Source organism: Rattus rattus, chromosome 5, assembly GCF_011064425.1.
Source record: "Rattus rattus isolate New Zealand chromosome 5, Rrattus_CSIRO_v1, whole genome shotgun sequence".
Taxonomy (NCBI): Eukaryota; Metazoa; Chordata; class Mammalia; order Rodentia; family Muridae; genus Rattus; species Rattus rattus.
This window is the reverse complement of record NC_046158.1, coordinates 48,519,070-48,542,821: the sequence shown is the minus strand read 5'-3', so window position 1 is coordinate 48,542,821 and position 23,752 is coordinate 48,519,070. Positions and strand designations below refer to the sequence as shown.

The 23,752-nt window shown below is 37.6% G+C and overlaps 1 protein-coding gene across 2 annotated transcripts in view; it reads right to left on the bottom strand.

Annotated features, from left to right (window-relative positions):
* Positions 1 to 23,752, bottom strand: part of Dync1i2 (dynein cytoplasmic 1 intermediate chain 2) — a 49,711-nt gene that overhangs the window by 13,125 nt on the left and 12,834 nt on the right. The window contains exons 5-16 of one of the 2 annotated variants that reach the window (XM_032903472.1): positions 22,667 to 22,684; positions 21,790 to 21,880; positions 16,874 to 16,933; positions 14,361 to 14,476; positions 4,950 to 5,045; positions 4,548 to 4,710; positions 4,358 to 4,457; positions 3,810 to 3,935; positions 2,835 to 2,981; positions 2,348 to 2,461; positions 1,903 to 2,036; positions 406 to 550 (exon numbers count right to left, since the gene is read on the bottom strand). In XM_032903472.1, coding sequence (XP_032759363.1) covers positions 406 to 550; positions 1,903 to 2,036; positions 2,348 to 2,461; positions 2,835 to 2,981; positions 3,810 to 3,935; positions 4,358 to 4,457; positions 4,548 to 4,710; positions 4,950 to 5,045; positions 14,361 to 14,476; positions 16,874 to 16,933; positions 21,790 to 21,880; positions 22,667 to 22,684 — 1,310 coding nt within the window. Of the gene's footprint in view, positions 1 to 405; positions 551 to 1,902; positions 2,037 to 2,347; positions 2,462 to 2,834; positions 2,982 to 3,809; positions 3,936 to 4,357; positions 4,458 to 4,547; positions 4,711 to 4,949; positions 5,046 to 14,360; positions 14,477 to 16,873; positions 16,934 to 21,789; positions 21,881 to 22,666; positions 22,981 to 23,752 lie in introns of those variants that run through there. The other variant, XM_032903471.1, reaches the window with a different exon arrangement.

Here is a 23,752-nt window from a genome sequence, read left to right as displayed (position 1 = left end):
GTAGTCTTATTGTATAGGACTTCCTGCAAATGGTTTCTGTTTTCTATTTCTCATCACCTCTATGAACCACTGCAGTCCTGAATTAAGTCTCTTAGCTCTCCACAGAGCAAATGAATGGCTTTTGTGTGGAGCTGGATGAAATTATATGAGGGAGTATAGGGAATACCAGGGCCTTCTCCCCAACACAATTCAGAGTAAACAGATCTTTGCTTGAGAAGTCTGAAGTGGGAGGAAGCCTATTCTTCAACTGTTTGTGGGACCATCGTATTTGTTACACTGGGTCCTACTGACTGGGAAACAACTCCAATCTGGCTAAGACCTAAGCCAAGTCTTTCCCTGCAGTATTAGAGCACCACCTTGTGTCAGGAAACTGACCAAATGAGCAGAATGTTGTGTTTCAGGTACCTTAGTTGTCCAAAGTTTTACTGTCCAGTCAAAAGACGAAGTGACGAACAGATGTGAGAAGTCTACTGCGCCAACAGCTGCGTGACAGTGGATTCCCGTGATGGGTCCCTGGTGTCCCTCAAACATCTCACTGATTCCGGCTTTGCTATTTCATAAAAGCCAACATGTTAGGGACCTCTCTTAGAAGTATACCATATACTAATTTCTTAACATTTTTACTTATTCACTTTTAAGACAAATCTATGTAGCCTGAGCTGCTCTGGAACATACTATGTAGGCTGGACGAGCTTCAAAACTCGGCCTCCAGAGTATTGAGATACAATGCCCGCAACATCACACCCAGCCAATATTATCATTTATACAGCATATCTTGACTTAATTTCAAACACAATTCTATGTTCATAGTTCAACAACCTAACTTATGCCAAATGCCACTCTGTTCAGATGTGGTAACATTACTAGTATAGCAGGGACATTTTACAGCCATAAACACCATGCTGTCGACAAGAGAACTCAAAAGACCATATTCCTCAGTGGTAAAAAAAAGGACAAAGAATTGTGTGTAGGGATGCTGTGTAGGGATGCTGTGTAGGAATGCTGTATAAGGATGCTGTATAAGGATGCTGTGTAGGGATGCTGTGTAGGGATGCTGTGTAGGGATGCTGTGTGGGGATGCAGTGTAGGGATGCTGTGTAGGGATGCTGTGTAGGGATGCTGTGTAGGGATGCTGTGTAGGGATGCAGTGCAGGGATGCTGTATAAGGAAGCTGTGTAGGGATGCTGTGTAGGGATGCTGTATGGGGATGCTGTATAAGGATGCAGTGTAGGAATGCTGTGTAAAGAAGCTGTATAAGGAAGCTGTGTAGGGATGCTGTGTGGGGATGCTGTGTAGGGATGCTGTGTAGGGATGCTGTGTAGGGATTCTGTGTGGGGATGCTGTATAAGGATGCAGTGTAGGAAACAATCTGGACTAATTTAAATCAAAAGCTTTGAAATGAAGGCAATCTGTACTGGAAATGAGGTCCAGATGTCAATGTTTTCAAAGGACAGCTAGACAATTTCAAAACAGACCGAACAGTAGGAGAACTATTAGTCAGTTTAACATATGTAGTGACATTGCTATACCATTATCAGTAGGCTCAGAGTAAAATTCAAAGTTTGAATGAACCTAACAGAAAACAGGTGACAATCACATTCATAAGCCTGAAGGCCAATGTGTGGAGCATACGTACTGCATTTCTAATTACTGAACACACCTCCTACCAGTAACTTCTGTGAGCATGTGCACACAGATCCCTACAACATACTGCAACCCACACAATCCAAGGAGACATGAATCCAAACTACTACAGTTTTAAAAAAATTAACTCAAGTTTTTGGTGCCCAAATTTAATGTCCCAAGTCTAGGAGAGGATTCTACTTAAAATAAGGAACAAGTTGTTTCAATGAGATGACTCAGGGGAAACTTTAAACAACAGCTAATTCTTACTAGGTTTACCTGCCATGGCGGCATGCTGTATACACAGAACCTTCTTCACTGCCCACAACAAAGTTGTTGACGTCTCCAACAGGGAAAGACATAGATGTTACAGCTACTGCCTTTGACTGTTTATGAACCAACTCCATGCTATCCTACATTGAAAAAAATGAGAAAATTAATTTGTAGAGCTTTAATTTCAAATTTTATTAAAAAGCGTCTAGTTTTAACTAGTTTGTATGCTATTGTTTTAACATACTAGTAATATAAACCTACCTCAGTTAAATTAAAAAGCTTTGATAAGATATATTTAAATTATCAACGCACTTGGTTTATAATCTGTGCAATAGTATAAAAATAGCTTATGATAAAATGCACACTAGGATACACACACACGCACACGCACACACACACAATTAAAAACTAATATTTCCTTCAGAATTTCATGTTCCTAAATTTAACCTACCTGTGGATGGGAAAGCATGTCCAAGCTCCAGGAGCAAATTTTTCCATCAGTAGAGATGCTAATCAGATTATGAGCATTTTGTGTTCCAACAACATTTACACAGTAGACAGGGTGCTAAAGGCATAAAAGTTTTCAGAGGTTATTTACAAACAAACAACAACAAAACTCAGAAAAAAAATCAGTCTAACTACAGGCACTCCATTTCACATCCAGACAGCTCTGTAAGCTGACAGCTTATGTTAGTTGCTCTTGGGAGGTGAGCCTAGGATCTTGAACATGGCTGGGGCAGTATCCCATCACTGACTTAGCTTTAACGTGACGTTTGTTGCTATTCTGTTGATTAATAAGATGCTGTCTTAGAAAACAGATGACTCCGTGATATATGTACCTTGCACATACAAGGAAGCATGCTGGGAAGTCACTTTCCTGGGACGCCATAGTTGGTGGTGAAGGCAAGCAGCAGTGTAGGAGATGACCAGTTACTTACTGTGTGTGCAGCAGCTGACAGTGGTGTTCTCTGGACGGGGGTTCTTTTATTGCTACGGTTATCCCAAAGCACAATTTGGCCTGAGTATGTACCTCCAACAACAAGATTTGGATGAAATTTTGCAAATGTAGCAGACATTACAGCTGACTGCAAAAAGTAGAATTTTTGTATTTAAGATTTAAGTGAGAAAAGTCTGGTGAATTAGAAAAACAAATCAGTCTGAAATATTTCCCTCTCTACTGCTTAAGGTATTAGAAATTTTAAAAGTAATCCACGCTATTTTAATATTATAAGAAAAAAATTATAGTTTTTGTTCAAGTCAAATATGATCTTTATATGTTTACATGATTATCAAACAAAATAAAACTTGCTTCCATCAATTACAGTTTTTGAAGCACAGCTGGCCTGTGACTCACCTCTGACAGTAATATGACAGTAAAGAATATATTAGCCTTGATTTGAAGTGTTTATTTTGAATTATGACACTATTAAGATTTTAAATTATCCTAACTTTTGCTAAATCCACTTAAAAAATCTACATCTGCTTCCTACTTCAACCACATGTTTTTACTTAAAATTCTTTAGTTGCAATTCTTCAGGCCATGTCTCAGAGATTCAGGGGAGTTGCTGTCTAATTACATTCAGCAGTAAGTCCCACTTCCTGTGCGAAAGACGTATTCCAGAAGATTCCATCTATATGGTCAGTCACGGTAACAGAAAGTCACGACTGCAAAGGACTTTAGGTGTGATTAAACACTGTAGGAGAGATGTTAGGAAAGCTGAAAAAGGCAGATCATGCTGAACTGAGAGGGCTCAGCTCCGTGTGTGACAGCTGTTTGCAAATATGGAGTGGTTTAGTAAATGCCAATCCCATGAAATCATGTTGATGGGGAAAGAAAAAAGGCACTTGTCTGAATTTATGAATGGATACTTAACCGTGGGAAGACAGCTGAATGACGATGATGACGATCTTACCTGGCAGTGGAACACGTACTCTGGGGTAGTTTTCTTGTACTTCATATTCCACACGAGGGCCACGCCATCAGGCTCATGAGGAGCCTCTTCATTGTTATTATAGGAAGCCACAAGTAATTCTGGATACTGCTCACAAGAATCAAGAGGGGAAAAAAGTATGAATAATAAGAACTGTTTATGTTCTTAACTGTCTATTAGGTTGTTCTAAACATCAATTTCATAGTCATACTCACCGATGTTAATCTAATTTTAAACTAGCACAGTTTAACATTTAAAATGTTTAATTTTTACATCAAGTGTTTAGTGGACAATTAAATTAGCAAAATTGGGTTTGAACATTGTCTTGAAATCCAAATCTAAAAGCAGTTCACTTTTCCTTCCAAGGTCCGGAAGTAAACATAGCAATGGCAATGCAGAGCCACCACTCAGTATTGCTTATTTAATATGACACACACTGACTTAATTACAAGAAGTCCCGCAGCCAAAACAAAGCTATATGCTAATTAAATTAAGAAGTGAGTTGCAACAACCTCATTTCTATACTTTACCTGGGATGACCAATCCAAGCAACTCACAACTCGATGCTTTGACCAACGCTCATCAAAAAACTGTCGATTTAATGACAGCTTAGCACCTGCTTGAATCTCCCTACAGAAAAAGACAGTTATAACGTGTCATTCTTAATATTGACATACTTTTAAGGCTGCAGAAGCTATGATCTTAGGAATTAAACATTACCCTTCTTTGTCTTCCAAATCTCTCCCACTGTAGTCAAAGAAGATGTTAATCTGCTCAGAAAGGGCTCTTTCTACAATTCTTGTAGAATGGTCAAAGAAACTTAAAAATTCTTCTGAGTGTAAAATTTGTTGCTTTTCTTCTTCAGTTAGTTCATGAGGGGGAGCTGGAAAAAAACATTTTGTTTTTGTTTTTAAAGTATGATTTAGGCAAATTAAATCCTGTCAACTCACTATTATAATATGGTTTAAGAAATGCCACATATTCTTTTGAAATAAAACTCACCTCTTTGACTTAGAGCACTTTATTCTACTTTAACTCATCAACAATAAAACAAGTTTTAAAAGGAAGCAGCAAAACAAAATATAAAACAAAACAAAAAAAACTGTAAATATATTAAGATACCTTTGCTATCATTCTCTTCGTCTTTTTTTAAAATTTTCTCTTCTTCAGGTTCAACAGGAGGCTTAGGAGCTGCTACGTCATCTTCCTCCTCCTCATCTGAACAACAAACAGACTTGTTAATACAGACAGCTGCTGACTGGCTCTGAAGCAGGATCTCAGGGGCATCACTGCTCCCTCAAGGTGAAGCACTTGTAAAGACGGCCACAAACAATGGGAATTTTACCAGCACCAACTTCAAGAATGAAACGGAAACTTTAAGATACCTGTGGTACCTCACCAAGAGTTATCCTATTCGGTAACCGTGTAAAGCATATGTAAGATATAAATAGAATGAACCCTTCATGGAAGTCTGAGCTTACATGCGTTACTACTCTAGACAGAACAACATGTGACTCTTACATAGTTCCTAGAGCATGCTGACACATTAATGCGGCAGAATGAAGAAAATCAAATGTCTACAACAGCCCACAGAGCGGGTGCTTACTTGTGCTCTGAAGCCATCAGTGTCTGACGGGTCTTCCTGGGACATAACGATGCTTACATTAACTCTCAGGTTGCTATTTGAGAGGCAGATTTTAAAGATAATAGCTTTGAGATCACATTTTCTATTCTGTCATTTTAAATGCGAGTCTCATTATCTATCACTGTGTGATGTGGCAATAAGCACTTAAAACAGTTTTCTTTAATTTTAATAAAAATAAATGAATATATACAATGTTTATAAGACTTTTAAAAATTATCAAATCTCATGAATCCCCAAACTAGTATATAACTTGAAATAATTTATTTAAAAATGTTATAGGATACATACATACATACATACATATATATATATATATATATATACACACACACACACACACACACACACATATGTATATATATGTTATATAACTCGGCCTACCATCTCCTTGCTACAAACCAAGGTAGAATTCATAAAAAGAAAAAAAAGCATGTATTTTTCCTGTCCACGCACATCTTAGTTGTGTATCAGAGAATGGCAGCAGGCATCTGCAACAGAGTACATCTCCAGTAATGAAAGCCTATTCAGTCAGGGGACTTTCCTTGTCTGTTATAGTCATTTCCTTGACCCATGTACAAAATGATCTAAAACACACACACATACAACCTACACAAAAGAACGGTCAAGGATGGGAACCAGCTGCCAAGCCACGGTCCCAGCAGTCAGGCCATCTGACTAGATAGCAGCAACCAGATGGCACTGCTGGGATTGTGTCTTTCTGCTGCAAGGTGGCAAGGGGATGGCATAGCATTCTTCCGCTTGACTGCTTCCAATCCTGTGTCTCTCCCCAATGGTGAGCCTGTGCAATTACCCACACTCCAGGAGGCTACAGACAAGCCTTTACCCTGCAAACAAAATGCAGCTTGTAGGCCACACCAGCTGCCAAACCACACACAGTGTTAGATTTAGAGAGGTAAGAAAATCTTTCCAACTCTATAGTATAAGCAATAAAAATATAACTGTACCTGTGCACAGAAAGCTTTAAATGACACTGTATAACGCACACAATGATACAACCTCCAACTTAATCAGAATGATAATGACGTATGCCAATCCTACATTACTTGAAATTGAGCGATTTTTACGTCTGACAAGTTTACAGAACTGGGATAAATGGCACGAGTGATTTCAATATATGCTCATACTTTTGAACCAAATGGTGAAGGTTAAAATTTTTCCTTTCAAGGGCCTCAATCAGCCACAAAGGAAAACAGTAATCACTGTCTTTTCAGCCAGCCCAGCCGCATTTGTCAGCCCTTTCCCCGTCAATGCAGCCAGAGCAATCAACCTGCCAAACATCCAGAATGGAAAAACAATCTGAAAATACAGGGTATAATGCACCTGCCAGTGAAAATGGCCATTTCAAGAAAAGCTAGTGATCTCAGTGACCCTGCTGAGGAGGCGGTGGCGCAAAGGGGAAAGAACACGTAGAAGAATTCTTAGTGATCGCCACTCTCTTGCGCACTGACACTTCCTTACAAAGCATGCCAATTACAGCTTTTGTGCTACTTAAAAAAATGAAAGCTCTTTTTGGGCAAAATAATCACATAGAGAAACAGAAAGACACTACTCCTTCTTAGATGAATTCTCATACACAAAGGATTATTAATCTGAAAACAGTGCGCCTGATGGTGACTCTATCTTGTACTGTTCCAACATTAGGATGCAACTCTGCCACAGGATAATCTGCAGGGATACTGAAATGAAATAATTTAATTACGTTTACTTATAAGCTGACTTCTAGAATAATTTAATAAGAGTGTTGCTCTCATAGCACTGTGGGTTTCTTTCTCTTTTCTCTTCTTTTTACGTTTAATATGAGGAAAAAAATGTACCTCAGTTTTTCCTAATACTATTGGCTTTCCTAATCAATTCTATTAACTACCAGGTTCACTGTATGTAATTCTAAAACTAGGGATGTACAAGTCACCCTGGAAAAGTCCTTCTCAAGCATGGTGACTTATAAATTACAGACTCCAGCCCATATCGTCCCCTCCCTCTCCTCGGTTGTACTACACCACTCCTAAGTACCATTCCCAAAGATGGGTGTCAAATTCCTGCTGTAATGCATATAGTCAGCATATTTTAGTGTTAAGTGACTGCCTAATGTGCATATTTAACAGGAAAGATCTCGTTTACAGACATTCTTTTCTTCTGAAACATTAATGTGGATAAAGTGTGTCAGTCACTGATCTGTGTGTGTCTGTTACACATTTGCAAAGACAGGTGGATGGTCAGAAGCCAGTCTTTAAACACACCCCTTTGATTTCATTTTAGAGTCAATGAACAGATAGCCTTTTCTACAATATTAAACATGGACTTAAAAACTATAATTAGTACTTAAACCAAGTTTCAGAAAGGTCATTTAAGTAATTTTCCAAGTATATAAAAGCAAACATTAGGCTGCTCTAAAGAAACTCTACAAAAATAGACTATTTTTGCTTTAGAGGATATTTTAAGTAATTACCTACTATATATATACACACACATAGTAGATATATATGTACATGTATATGTATATACATGTATATATGTGTGTGTGAATATGTATATATACCTTATACACACATATACCTATACTATACACACATACACACATATATAGTATGTTATTTACTACACACACACACACACAGTAGAAGAATGGTCCTCTGAGTCAGTATGTCCTTCTTAATAACTTTTACAACCACAGGACCACTAATATGGCCCTAAATCCAACAGCACAGTTGTGAAGATTGCCTCAGATGCTCCCTGTTACATGGTGAGCTCTAAGAGACTCAAAGCTGGAAGACTGAGTGATCAAGAAGACTGCCATCCACAGCGCTTTACTGATGAATACTCATTACTGCGTGCTCCAAGCTTTCCCTGAGAGATAAGCTAAGCTTATAGCTGAGCAGTGCAGACTGCAGAGAGGTAGCAGTCACTTTAAAACGGCACATCTCTTGTCAATGCATGTGAAAACCAGCTTTAATGAACCACTGAATTTTTACTTCAAGTTAAACAACACCAAAATTGTGATGCATTTTGGTGAGAATAAGAGCTGTTCTGTAAGTTAAGCTGCACCTACAGCAAAGGGTGAAATTCCAGTTGCTAGAACAATTAGCAGAGTGGTGGGTTAATCAGTTAAATCATCCGTGAAGTGGGTGGCTTCTGTTCAGCTGAAGGAAGATGTCTTCTGAACGGGTTCTCTTATTTACACGCCATTCACACTTAAGCAGCCATAAAGTTCACTTGTGACTAATTCTACAATAGCTGTGTTTAAAGAGTAATATGCAAGATCTTAGAAAGTCCATAAAAAACACACACTGCCGCTTATAAATCACGTATGATTTTCAGCATACGGCTAATAAATCCCATCTCTAGTGTACTGCTGTTCAGGAAATATAAATACTGGCAACCAGTCAGGAAATAACTTATGGAGGAAAGTCCACAATGTGGATCTTGGAGATCAAAGACAGGATCAGGGTTGGCAGCAAAAGTATCTTTACTCATTAAGTCATCTTGCTCATGCCCTGTGAATCCATTTTCTTCTACCTTTTTAAATATTAATTTATTTATTTTATGTGTATGAGTGCTCTATGGGCATGTATATCTGAGGCAGAAGAGGGCATCAGATCCTATTACAGATGGCTGTGAGCCACCATGTGGTTGCTGGGAATTGAACTCAAGACCTCTGAAGAGCAGCCAGTGCCCTTAATCACTAAACCATCTCTCCAGCCCTGAATCTATCTTCTTATACTTTCAAATCAAATGGATATTTAAGACAGCCTCCAATGGAACAAAGTTGTATCAGTATATTGATAAGATTCATTCCTTTTTTAGTTCTGTTTTTTTTATATCTTGAATAGAATCAGTTATATTTGTTTAATAATTTTTATTTCCAACATGGGAAACAGCTGACATTTTAATCATGAGTATTTTACATTTAGATATAATGTTGGGGGGATAAGAAAAGAATAAGTAGAAGGCATATACCATCTACTTTAACATGGAATTTTGTCTCAACATTGTCTTTTTTTAATCTTTATTTTATGTGTATGACTGTTTTGCCTGCATGCATGTCTGCTCACCATATATGTGCAGTACATACAGAGGCCAGAAGAGTGTGTTGGCTCCTGCTGGGACTGTGCTCACGTGATAGCTGGAGTGCTGGAGGAGCAACCAGTGCTCTTAATCACCAATCTCTCCAGCCACCTCAGCACATCTTTAAATAGAAAAACTAGATTTTATTTTGGCTATATTGGTATCATTAGTAATCTAGTTATCTGTAATCTTATTAAATATAATTTTTAGGGGTATAGTTTTATTCTGATTTAAATCCTTAGTTCAAAATTAAGAATAAATGACATAATTTCACTTCTACCTACATTCTCACATATTAAAGGTTAAAACTAATTTGTTAAATACACTATTTTGGAGCCTATTTTTAAAACTTCATTTTAGAGCCAGGCAGTGGTGAAGCACGCCTTTGATCCCATCACTCAGGAGGCAGGGGCAGGTTGATCTCTGAGTTTGAGGCTAGCCTGGTCTACAGATCAAATTCCAGAACAGCCAAAGCTACCCTACCTAAAAAACAAAAACAAACTAACAAAGAAACCCCAAAAAACAAAAAAAAAAAAACCTCAAGCCACAAAATACACTTCATTTTAGATAAAGCTAACAGTATATTATTTACTAGAAGGCCCACAAATTTGGTACACGTGGGAAGTGTGGATTGAAGATAGTAACATACATTATCCTTTTTTTTTTTTTCTTTTCTTTTTTTTTTTTAGGAGCTGGGGACCGAACCCAGGGCCTCGCGCTTGCTAGGCAAGCGCTCTACCACTGAGCTAAATCCCCAACCCCGATAGTAACATTATACAACAAAAGATTACAAGTTGTTTACATATAACAGTCCTCTGTACATTACAAATGCTAATCAACGTTAGTATCTGGTTCATTAAACCAATAAGTGGTCGATCAGAAACGGTTAAGAACTGAGTGGCGGGCCGCTCTGCTTATGACCCTGGTTTCTCCCACTGCAGACATAGGTCATCAGCTAACATCCCAGGGACAGCTTCCAAAGACGTAGTAAGCTAGTTAAAGAGCCCGTAGGATTTCTTCCTACTTTAAATAAATATCTTTAATAATATATATATATATATATATATATCAACAAAATCTACACTAAAGAGGTGGATAAGAAAAAAATGCTATTTTCAAGAGTTAAAACTTGTAAAGGTGAAGGCAGAAGTGAGGAAGAGGAGTATGCCTGTGGGCGTGGTCCTTGCCTGCTGCAAGCTGTTTACCTGCAGGGAAGGGAATTGACTGTGGTCACAGGGCCTTAGTCAATCTCACTCACAGCAGGCGCTGAAAGGCAGGGAAGCACCTTGGTTCAGAAACAGTACCACCAGAGTGCACTTGACAGCAAGAGCATGGCCAGAACAGAGGAAAACAAAGTGAAATGGAGCTGCCTTTTAAAAGGGTTAGTGTTGATAGGGAAGTGAAATCATTTAAATAAGAGGAAATTGGTAAGACTGAAGACCAGTTTTCACTCACTTTACTCCTGCTCTGACTACACTGCCTTCTGAATTCGAGGTTACAGTCTAGGTGTGTGACTTCAGGGATTTTGTTTTGTTTTTATGGTGAATTTTTTCTCTCTCAGATAATTACAATTTACAACAACTGCAGTGCTGGGGCTTGAACCCAATGTTTCATGAACGTGGGGCAAACATGCTACCACAACACTCCTATTTGTGACTATTAAATGGTAACCATCCTGGCTGGTTGGAGGAGCGCCAGTTAAAGTAATGAATGTAGTTAAGCACAAAGTGCTTTCATTATAAAAATCTTATTTTTTTTTCTTCTTTTTTTTTTTTTTTTTTTTTTTTTTTGGAGCTGGGGATCGAACCCAGGGCCTTGCGCTTCCTAGGCAAGCGCTCTACCACTGAGCTAAATCCCCAACCCCTTTTTTTTCTTCTTGTCTCTAAAACTTCTACATGAAGTTAACTGTAATGACATTAAAAAAAAAAACAAAAACAAATTATCTTATTTTTGTAAGTACTTGCAAAGGCTATAAAGGCTTCATGGTATGAGTGCTTCTCATTCTTCTCCAAGCTTTAACTAAGACAGCAGACACTCTAAACACAATGAACACTGGCTAGACTGTAAATAAACAAACATGGACTTCTGTAAAATGAGCCTCTAAATCTAGTCTCCACAGGGAATCTTGAAAAAGACTGTGGAGCAGACAACCCTCTGGAATGGGCTCTGTTTACCCACCTTGCCACTTGCATTTCTGTCAATGAAGAAGAATTCTATTTGCTCTATTATCAGTGAGCAGGCTTAGGTGCCCACTCATTATTCAGAGATCACCACGGAAATGACCTACTCTGGTGCAGACAACCAATATGCCGTCTAAACCACACTCCCCTTTTGAAGAGTAGCTAAACCACAGTTGTAAACCAATAAACTTGGCACCTGTAGTCAATATTTTTAAAAGGAGATATAGTGGAAAAAGAGATGGTATTGTTTTATAAAATTTTATTATCTATCTATAGTTGCATTAGAATGTTATAAAAAATTAAAACTAGTTAGTATAGGCTACTGTCATAAATACACACAGTTTGGTGTTTCGTGGCAACACGAGAGACAAAGTACAACTTAGATCAGTTACACTTGGTTTGGAATAGTTACTACCAGATAAGCCTTGAGAGTCACCTCTTCTTTTAGCTTCTTTGTCTGGGATTGTTGTTGATGTGGTGGTGGTGGTGGTGTCGCGTGCGTGCGTGCGTGTGTGTGTGTGCGCGCGCCCACAGAAGTCAGAGGGCATCAGATATCCTACAGGTGGACTCTATAGTCTTCACCTAAGATCACATAGTGATCAGGATCTACTCAGTAAGTACTGGACTCATCAGACCTTTTCATCCAAATTTCATCAACAATCAACACTTAAAAACAATATATTTCTCAGTAGTTGCTGTCATAGTGAAACAAGAAAATTAACTACCCAGGTAGGTAAGATTTCTCCTAAGTTGGTAGCAGTGATTAATTCCTTTAGGTATGCATTGCCACACTTGAATTTCTATAATAGGAAAAACGTTCCCTGTGCATGAATTATTAGAGAGTAGTTTATAATGGGCCCATAATCTTTGTGCAAAATGCACAAACTGCCAACGGCTCCAGAATCCTAACATATGTCGTGACTGACCTTGACATGACCATGAGGAAAGCTATTTCAGTATGCTTATACCTCTTATTTCTGAAACATCAATGTCTAAGATTCTGTTGGAGTGTTGATGTATGGTAATATACTTTACCGCTTTCCTAAAAGCTGAATGGTTATAAAACCATATATATATATATCTCCTCAAAAGTTTTAGATAAGAGATGGTGAACTTATATTCAGAATCTTATTTAAGTCTCTTTAATGTGCAAAAATAAATTCACTAGTTTGGCTGGTCAAAAAAAACTACCATATTTCTTTGTGCATGTGAGTCATTAGCTATTAAATACTACTTAAAAGCACAGGCCTTTAATTCTAGCACCTGGAGGCAGAGGCAAGTGGATCTCTGAGTTTGAGGCTAGCCTGGTCTACAAAGCAGGTTCCAGGGCTATTATACATAGAAACCCTGTTTTGAAAAACCATAAAAAGAAAAGAAATGTCTCCTCAACTTAAAATATAGTGCTTACATGTTCATCTGTGTGGTACTGGGAATTGAACCCAAGGCTTCATGTATGCTAGGCAAGCACTCTACCAATGCTATTCAAGGTAATATTGTCCTTATTACTTTGAATAAAAACAACAGTATTATCAGAATACATTACATTCTACAGAAAATAATTTGTTTCCTTTACCATGGCATACAATCTCTTTTGGAAATAAGCTTGACACAGAAATACAACATAAGCTTTTCTACTTCTCAAAAAGTACACATCAGTGACAAATGAAGACTGAATTTAAAATTTCAATCAAGTAAAAAGTTTAAAAATTCTTAAAAAAAGAATTTTAGTGATTTATTTTTGTTGTAGGTACATTGGTGTTTTGCCTGCTTGTATGTCTGTGTAAGGGTGTCAGCAACTAACTGGAGTTACAGACAGCTGTCAGCTGCCATGTGGGTGCTGGGACTTGAACTTGGGTCCTCTGAAAGAGTAGCCAGAGCTCACAACTGGTGAGCTGTCATCTCTCCAGCATTTAAAATTCTTAAATAAATAATTAAAAAAAAAAAAGACTTAGTAAATGGTTGAGTGGTTATATTAGTTTAGCTGTGTGATGTTTTTAATCTGTGAGCTCATTACAATGTGATTTTTTTTTTTTTTTAATCACAGAAAAGGGCATCAGATCCTGTTACAGATGGTTTTGTGGGTTGCCATGTGGTTGCTGGGAATTGAACTCAGGACCTCTGGAAGAGCAGCCAGTGCTCTTTACTGCTGAGCGACCTCTCCAGCCCTACAATGTGATTTTTAAAAGATATATAAATGCAGAAACTGTGAAGCATTACTAGTTTTATAATGATTCTCTAAGAAAACGTCAAAAATAGGGCTAGGAAGATGGCTCAGTGAGTAAGAGTGCTTACTATGGCAAGCATGAGGACGTAAGTTCAAATCCCCAGATCCACATTAAAAAAACAAAAAAACAAAAAAACAAAAACCAACCAAACAACAACGACAACAACAGCAACAACAACAACAACAACAGCACAGGCAGAAGCCCATGTGTGTACCTATTAACTCCAGCACTGTGGAGGCTCGGTGGCAGGTACCTATCCTCCCTCTGTAGCCTCCCTGTGCATCCATGTGTGCATAGACCACACTCCGCCCCCACTAGGTGTCAAGCATTAAAGGAAGGAATATTCCACATTTACCCAGCTAACGCAGTCTAACACCATCACACTCGGGTCGACACTCACCTTCTTTGGGTTGAGCTGTAACCGGGGTCTGAGTTTCCTTTGTATATGTGACGATTTCTCGAGGGGGAAAGTCGACTTGAGTAATTTTGGCCATTCCAAGTTTAATAGGTCCTCGTCTAAATAAGTGAATATAGATGCCTTTAAATACAACAAATCATAAAACTTAACTTCATCAAGCATGCTATTTTTAAAAATTAAGAATTGACCATTCATTTGTATCTAGCACTGAAATTTAAAACCCTGATTTCCTAGAGAAATATGAGATGACCAATTCACTGGCTTTACTTTAGCAAAAGGATTAAAAGGTAGCACAGAAAAAAGATCTTCCCAAATCACTCAGGGCACTTACTCTTCCCGTCAAAAGCTAGTGTGATTTCTCAGGGCAGGTGTGTGGCAGGAGCAGTGAGGGCAGGAGTTTCAGAATGGACTGCTACACATGACAGAGTTGCAGGAACTAGCCGTTATGATTCCAGACTGTCTTGAGGAGGCGAAAACCTCACCCAGCCCTTGCTTAGTTCCACTCACCATTAGCAGACAATGACTTTAAGACTGAAAGTACGTTTCTGTTGAAAGCCTTCTCTTTTTTTCTGTAAACAAGTGTGTGTGTGTGTGTGTGTGTGTGTGTGTGTGTGTGTGTGTGTGTTTATGTGTGTGTATGTGTTGGGGGGGAGGATCAGAGGACAAATCTTTGGAGTCATGTCTCTCCATCCACTTTCATGTAGGTTCTAGGGATCAAACACAGGCAGCCAGGCTTGCACGGCAAGTGTCTCCACCCCATGCCATTCTGACAACCTGGAAAGCCTTTTTTTAATTTCTTACATTTGCTAGACAATAGAATCAAATATCATTATGGACTTTAAAATAAACTATTAACTTTTAAAAATCTCTACATAGTCAATGTTGATTCATAGTGGACACACTAAGGTTGAAATCTTCTAAAGCTAATTTAACAGGTTTCTTGAATATCATCAACCGCAGAAGTCACTTCTGATTTGGGAAGTGGGGGAAATAACAGGAGATAACTAATAACTTCTTATTAGTTATTCAGAGAATTTTTTTCTTAGTTCTTAGGTATTTAAACTAAATTATGCTTCCCAGTTGCCAAAAGTCCTCAGTCATAAACCTCTCTTGAAAGGACATCCAATATAGGCATTGCTGCAACTTCCCTAGATCTGAACTAAATGTCTCATGTATTTTATAAACACACCTTCAGTATATGTCACTGTTAGTATATATAAATATCTTTTCATTTTCCTTAACACTTATATTTGGTTCTTTATAAAAGAGTAGGATAAGATTAATGCAGTGACAATGGTAATTTGTGAGACAGGCATAGTGGCACTCATCTGTAACCCCACTTCTTGGAGGACTGGGACACAGAACTCAGTAGTTTGAGGCCAGCCTGGACAACACGAGTAAGATACCATCCCAATAGAAAAAAACATAATTAAAAAAAGAACCAAAAAAAATCTTGCTCTAAGGTACTATCTGTGAGCCATAAAACATTTTTTTTTTCTTTTTTTCGGAGCTGGGGACCGAACCCAGGGCCTTACACTTGCTAGGCAAGCGCTCTACCACTGAGCTAAATCCCCAACCCCGCCATAAAACATTTTTAATGTGTTTTCTACTTCAGGAATAGCTTAGCCCTTGGAGTGAGGGGTGGGGGGCATAATCAAATAATTAAATGGTTAAGATTTAAGGATATTTGAATCAGTCTAGAGTAGTCTGAGATAAAGTTTAAATAAGAACTTCATACTCTTGATGTTTAAGATACAGACCATTAAATAAATCACTCGCTTACCTAGAGAAAAAGGAGAGGGCCGACTACAGTTTTGGGACAAATTACCAACTGGAAAGCATAATAAACCCAATAGTAACAGAAATCAATGTAGTTTTTAAGTTTTTACAGGAGAAGGGCAAGATTAATACCTCACTTCTCCAAAAGCTCTATTTACTGAAGGTAAGAAAGCAAGGGGAAGGGGAGAGGGAGAAGACCTGGCACAGCCAGAGAGGGGTCTTCTGGAAAATGTGAGACTTCCTCTACGCAGTTAAGGCTTATGCATTCTTGCTCCAGATACTCAAGTACATGACTGCATATTTCACAAGCTTCAAATTACCAAGGGAAAAGAGCTATCTTAGTCACAGACAATGGCTACAGCAGATACTTGTTGTGTGTGTGTGTGTGTGTGTGTGTGTGTGTGTGTGTATACACATTATAGATATATGAATAAATATGTATGGTTTTTAGTATATCTTAGAAAATTTTATATATAAAAAACAGAAATAACAAAGAATTTTGCCATTTAAGTAGGCAAACTTATGGTACCCAGAAAATTACACATGAAGACTATTTCTTTCATTAATTATAAAAGGATAAATGAGGTTTCACAGTAAATTATAATTCTTATCTTAACTAGACACAATATTAGAAACTAGAGCAAAGTAAAATTAGGACAGTTTCACAAAAAAGCAAATTAATTATTAAAGAGGGAATATATAAATCCATGCAATACCCCAAATCGGAATCTGAGTGGAGCTGAAGAGCTGATGGATCTGTATCCCAGTGCAGCGTCCTAAATGGTTGTGGGCAACCATGAGGCATTAGTAAGAAAGTCAGAAGTTAGTCAAGCAAATGCACTCTGTAAACAGCTAACACTAACATGCTATTCACAACTGAACACTACACGAGCTGGTTAGTAAGACTAAAACCAACCCACATCCTAGGTCTGACTCCAATGCAACAAGCATTAAGGTGGTTAAAGATGAAGGCACATAACCCACAATAATTCAGTGTATCTTCAGAATGTGGGAAACTAGTATTGCCACAAAATGGACACAAAGAGCTAAAGCATACAAACCAAATATACATTATCTATGGATGGTAGACAAAGTAGGCTATGAAAGAGTTAAATGTTTTAAGATTCCTAATGAAAAAGAGATTAGTAAAAAACAGTTAACATATTCTAATCTTGCCCAAAGCTTTAAATGTGTGCAGGAAATTGCCATACTGGTAAAGGAAATGAGTCAACACATAAGCCTTTTGGTAAGAGAACCAGGACTATCCCACTGGGATTCAAAATAGCTAACGTTTCCAAAATGTGACCTTGCTGTAATTCATGGGTTAAGCATTGCCTTGGGCTTACATGTCACTGCTTTGAGAAAAGAACTAAGAATGTCTGTCTCCAGAAAAGAAATAGATTTTTTTCCCTTTCAAAAGAATTACCTAAGTTTTGGAGAATCTCAGTCCCAAATAAATGGTGATGTCTTATCATGGCCTGATGGGTAAATATGTTATATCTGATGTTTTCCACCTAAGCTAAATCCACTCATTATCAGAACAAAAGGTGCTTTATCATACAGGCATTCTTGTATGTCAGCAATGCAGTTTAATGCTCTCAGTTCCTTATAAAAGGCTAAGTGCAGTTCTAAATTCAGTACTAGCATTTTGTGGAATATTTTGCTTAAGTTACAGAATACAAAACTAGTTCTTGTTCTATAACTTTTAATACAACAAATGATTTCACAGCTTGCCTGTATTATTTTTCAATACAAACAATTAGTTAAATAAGAGAAAACCTTCCTCTTATGAGGAAACAGCTTAGGATTTAAACAGGGCTGGTATATGTACAATGAAGAAAAGAGGGCACAGTGAAGACCTACTTTGTACTGAGCAATGAACAGCAACAAACTTGGGCTTTGTTAAACCAAAAGCGGTTTGATGAGACGGTCTCCAAGGAATGTTCTGTCAACAGCCTCTATATTATACAAGGGCTCTAGCTGACCAATAACATAAACCTCCTTGTTGAGGATGTCATAAGTCTAAAATCGAGCAAAACTTCTTCAGAATATGGTCATTTCTAAAAAAATTCAAATTCAAATATGTGGAGAAATATGAAAAGGTTCTTTAGACATATAAAGTACAACCCTAATTCTTAGAAATAAACTAATCGAAAATAGAGAAAAAAAGGATGAATAAGCATGGATTACCTTACTGAATAGCTATAACTTACATTTCAGACCAGAAATGATTAAGGAAGTAAACAGAAACAATGAAATGTAGCTTCCGACATGCAAAAGTGAGAGTAGCTCATCCTTTTATACTTACTCGCACAGCATCAGCAGTACCAACACTGATTTCTATCTTTAAGGAGTTATTCCACAGTGGCCTATCTTACGATGGTGACTCTATCTTTCTCCTGTTCTTTGTGTGGACTAATCTGAAACCACCAGGCATTCTCAGACTTTGTTCTCACCCCCACTCTCCCACCATCACTCTGCTCAGGAGGAGCTCCTTCACTTTCAGACCTGAGTGTTCTATTTAATGCCATATGATGAGAAACACATTTTTTACTACTGTTTTAAGCGTCTACAAATTATCTTCCATTATGGAACTTGGAGCTGACTCAGGCTTCTATCTGTATATGTAAAATGGAAAAGCAGCCGTCTTCAGAGTGATCTGCAGGTGAGTCAGTGCTTTCACAGGATACTGAAATAAAACTTCAAAGTTCTTCTCTTCCCTGATACACTTAGATTAAAAACTCTTTCTCCACTAAGAACAGCTTTTAAATTCTCACGTTCCTTCTTTTCTTACAGTCAATCTTAAAATACAATTTGTAAGCACAGGATAATCTCCTTTGAGCAGTTTGGAAAAACATCTTTAAGCTAATGATACAATCACTAGAATGGTATGTTGTAAAAGCAGAAAAACCTATTTTATGTGATAATCTACAGCATTTGCTGGCAATTTGATGAATATCTATCTGTCCTACACACAAACAGTTTTCTATCGAGTACTTACTTCCTGTACCAATTTACAATATCCCAAAGCATCATTAGTAGTTTCTAGGTTATCCATGGAGGATGACACTTCTAACCCATATTAACTTTAAAAATTAAGTAAATGAGGGGCTGGGGATTTAGCTCAGCGGTAGAGCGCTTTTTACGTGAGGAAGCTTAAAGGCCCTGGGTTCGGGTCCCCAGCTCAAAAAAAAAAGAAAAAAAAAAAAAAATTAATAAATGTTACACAGTACTTTAAAAATAAACTTACTGACAATGCTTTAAAATAATCTTTCCTTTTTAAGATGGGAAACAATGAGCTCAATTATAATATTTAAATAAAAATAATATGTAATAGTAAAGAAATTTAGTAAATATAGTAACTTACGTTGAGGAATATTTTCACTGTTATAATGTTGGTTATAAACGAGAAAAATCCTTCACTTGCAAATATCAGTTGAGGATATCTAAATATTAGGTATTTAAAGGAATACTGGCATATTTACATAAAAGAATGTGGAAGTGTCAGGCATGGTGGCACACACCTTTTATCCTAGCATTAGGGAGGCAAAGGTAAGTGAATTTGAGTTTGAGGCCGGCCAGGTCCATACAGAGCAAGTCCCAAACTACCCAGGGTACACGGTGAGACCCTGTCTTAAAAACAAAAAGCAGGGGAGAATAAACCAAGCAACTCTAGTCTAAAAATTAATTTAGAGTAGACTGTCTTCAAAACACATAGTTAATAGAGTAATATTACTTGTCAAGAGAAAAGTATTTTTTTCTTAAATATGAGTTACCGTCTACCTCCAACAATAGCACTGCTATATTCCTCAGTTTGGAGAGCACATCTCAGATTCAAGTCAGCCAGCTTTCCGCTCCTTTTACTTTTAGATTATATTTTTTATGTATATTTCTGTATATTTTGCCTGCATGTATGTCTATTCAGGGCATGTGTGCATGATATCAGCAGAGGTCAGAAGAAGGCATCAGATTCTCTGAAACTGAAGTTAGAGACGGTCCTCTGTAAGAGGAGTATGTGCTCTCAACTGCTGAGCCATCTCTCTAGGCCAATCTGTACCTTTTAATTGTTAATGATAATCTGATTATTTTGGAACTGAATATACTGTTGATTTCTTGGACCACCCAAACCCTCCCACTTTTTAAAAATTTTATTTATTATTTGTGTGTGGGGACACAGGGCAACTTTTTTTCTTTTAATTGTGTATGAGTACACTGTAGCTGTCTTCAGACACACCAGAAGAGGGCATCAGATCCCATTACAGATGGTTGTGAGCCATGTGGATGCTAGGAATTGAACTCAGGACCTCTGGAAGAGCAGTCAGTGCTCTTAACTGCTGAGCCATTTCTCCAGTCCTACCCAATCCCTTTTATTTGCAGGATTTGTTTGTGAAGTTTTTTTGTTTGTTTTCTCTATCAGACTTTATTGTCTATTTTTATCTTTAACCAGAAGGGCACATGCATACACATGCAGGGGGAAAAATAAAACTGAAAAGTTTCAATAACTATTTTCTTGTAGTGCTGGGGACCAACAGCTAGGGCTTTGCACATCCTGGATACGTCCTCAGTGAGCTAACCCAGCCTTTAAGATGATGCTAAGATGTTTTCCTGGGCAGGATTTTTAACTTCTTGGCCCCAAATAAGGATTCTCAGTCAGCTGTGGATTGACTTGTGATTACTCTCACTTCAGCTGTAAGAGGGGGCTGGTAAACTAAAAACTTGTCAATTGCCATGTACAAAAAGGACACAGGAAGAATTGATACTTGCCCCAAAATGGCTTTTAGAAAAAAGATGAAGTATTACTGAATGTCTGAAAAACAAGTTTCAACATGTATGTAGAATCCTAAAATAAACTGGAATAACAGTTTTATGAGGCAGACATGAGCTCAATGGACCTTGTAAGTAAACCAATGTTTCCTTGGCTGCAATTCCTGTACCTGATACTTTATGCATTCTTTCACAGATGTATTTCACTTGTGCACACACCTTGTTTGTCTGTGTGCACAGTGTGTGTGTGTGTGTGTGTGTGTGTGTGTGTGTGTGTGTGTGTGTGTGTGTGTGTATGTGTGCAGTGCAGCAGAGGTCAGGAGCCGAATCCCCTGGAGCTATAGTTACAGGGGCTGTGGGCTGGCAGATGTGGGCTGGGAACCACATCAAGTCCTCTTCAGAAAGCCACCGTTCCGGCTGACATTTTGTGCTATGATTATTTTTTTCATCTTATTTAGCAGAATCAGCTACTTAATACAACAGAACTGTGATGTTTAATTGAATTGTTTCAATGTTCAATTGTCATGTGGAAAATCAGGCACAACAAAGACGTTTCACATTGTTCCCAGTCAAAACATTCACACAATGAGTGCATTTGTTTAAGTATAACATTCAAATTCATGAACACATCTATTTTTAATATAAATTACCATAAAAGCACAGCTATCTACTACTAACACGACAGCTAAAATACTGTTGCAAAAAGTTACCCCAATTTATTTACAGCAGAGAATGTCTATGCTGTTTGGAGTTTAAGAAGTAAGTAAGAAGTCAACGTAAATACTTAGACTCTCTCTAAAGCACTGACAGCATCTGGCACTGACTGCATTCTATTCTATCATTAAAATATTAGGAAAGAATTACATACCTAGATCCCACGGCGCCATCTCCAGAGTCCTGGCTTCCAGCTTCACTTGGCGTGCTCACCGACTTGGAGGATGGAGACATGGGAGGAGGGACTAGATAGTGAAATAGACAGGTATCCGCTGTTACTACACGGAGAGGTTGCTCAGCTTACGGTGTTTCAAAAATAATTTAACATGAAATAATTAACAAAAAGGGGAAAATAATGACAAAGCAGACAACAGAAATACAAGGGTGGAAATGAACAGTAAGAAGAGAGGGGAAAGACAAAGTCAGCAGCCATGCTGAAGACTCATGCCATTTCTCTGGCAAGATGCATTCAGGCTTCCTGCGCTTAAAAGACAAGACTACGGAAGGCTGTGTCTTCATCTCGTCCATCACCAAAGCGGCCACTGATTTCAAAGGAGAACATTCCTTCTCCCCGTCTTAATGTCACTCTTACACGACCATCGTATTTTATGTGTTAACTGATTACACTGCCAAAGTCAAAACTTTGAAATGTGCTTCAAGTAATTTAATCTCTGGTTTTCAAGATTTGTTTTAAAATGTTAAACCTTTGTCTAATAATTTTAGGGGCTGGGGATATAGCTCAGTGCCTGCCTAGCATGTGCAAGGCCCTGGATTTGATCCCTGATGCCTCAAAAAAATTAGTATTTAAAATTAATACTAAATTTACATTATACATATTCTCCACTGAAAAGAGGTAATTAAGGGACATGATATAGATAAAGGAATGGCTCCTTTAAAATGTTCATTAGTTTCCAGCAATTTGGATAGGAAATGCAAACAGGCCATAAAACAGCATGCCTTCTAGACATGATGCAGCACATAAAGCGACACATGCAAACTACACACAGCAAGATGTATGGTAACTTCCTTACCCCAGTGCTCAGAAAAAACTGAACGTACAGACAAAGATACAGACACCCAAAATATTCTTAATCCCTTCTTAGAGAACAACATACATTCTTTATAGCATATAAAACAATAACAACTATCTTTCTCCAAAGTCTCAACACTACGCTAAACGTGCACATTTCATGCTGTGACATTCGGAAAACTTTTTGATTACCGTAGCAGGAAGTATAGGAGGCTCATCACTGCCATCTTCTGGTTAAATTTTTACCATAAATGTTCCCAATCCCAAGTATCTTTTTAAAATAATCTTTCAGTGTGCAACATTAAGTGACTAACACATTTTTTTTTATAAATTTTATTAAAATCTGAAACAAGGCAGACTAACACATTTTATGTTGCACTGACTTTACTAACTAGTCTACTAAACAGAAGGTAAATTCCTACTTATATAATCAGTAATATATAAAGAAAAAGTCATAGCTACAATGTTTGTGGTCTAAGCTAATAGTGGTTAATTCTTGCTTAGATTTAAAACAGTATTAAAAACAAAACCAATGTTCCTAATATTATGATTAAGTGTAAGAAACAATTATGCAACCACAGGAAACAATGTTGGCACTGTGTGAGGTGCTGCATATATAACTCAATATGGCTAAAAGGGAATGCGCTAAAATAATACGTAATGTCTTAGTCCTTTGGCTTTTCCTAGGTTCATTCCTTATCTTTTTATCCCTCTCACTGTGAGGCTTCTGCTAGTCTAAGCTCCAGCTGCACACAGGAATGGCATTGTGTACTGTGCTGTAAACACAAATACATGTTTATTAAATTGGAGTAAGGCACCATATTTCCATACCAAAGATCTTCAAAATAGAAAGTCTATGTTCTTTAAATTTTATATATAACTTGATAATTGAAAATTTAATTTCTTTACAAATACATATTAGAGAGACTGAGGTATATAGTAAAATTATCATCAATCTACTTATCTGTTGGGAGGCATCAGAAATATTTTCCACTTTCATTGTCTTTTCCTTTTTTGGGTGATTTCAAATATCAATGATTCTATTCAATAAGTTAATAGTAACTCAATTTGTTAAGACTGCGTTAAA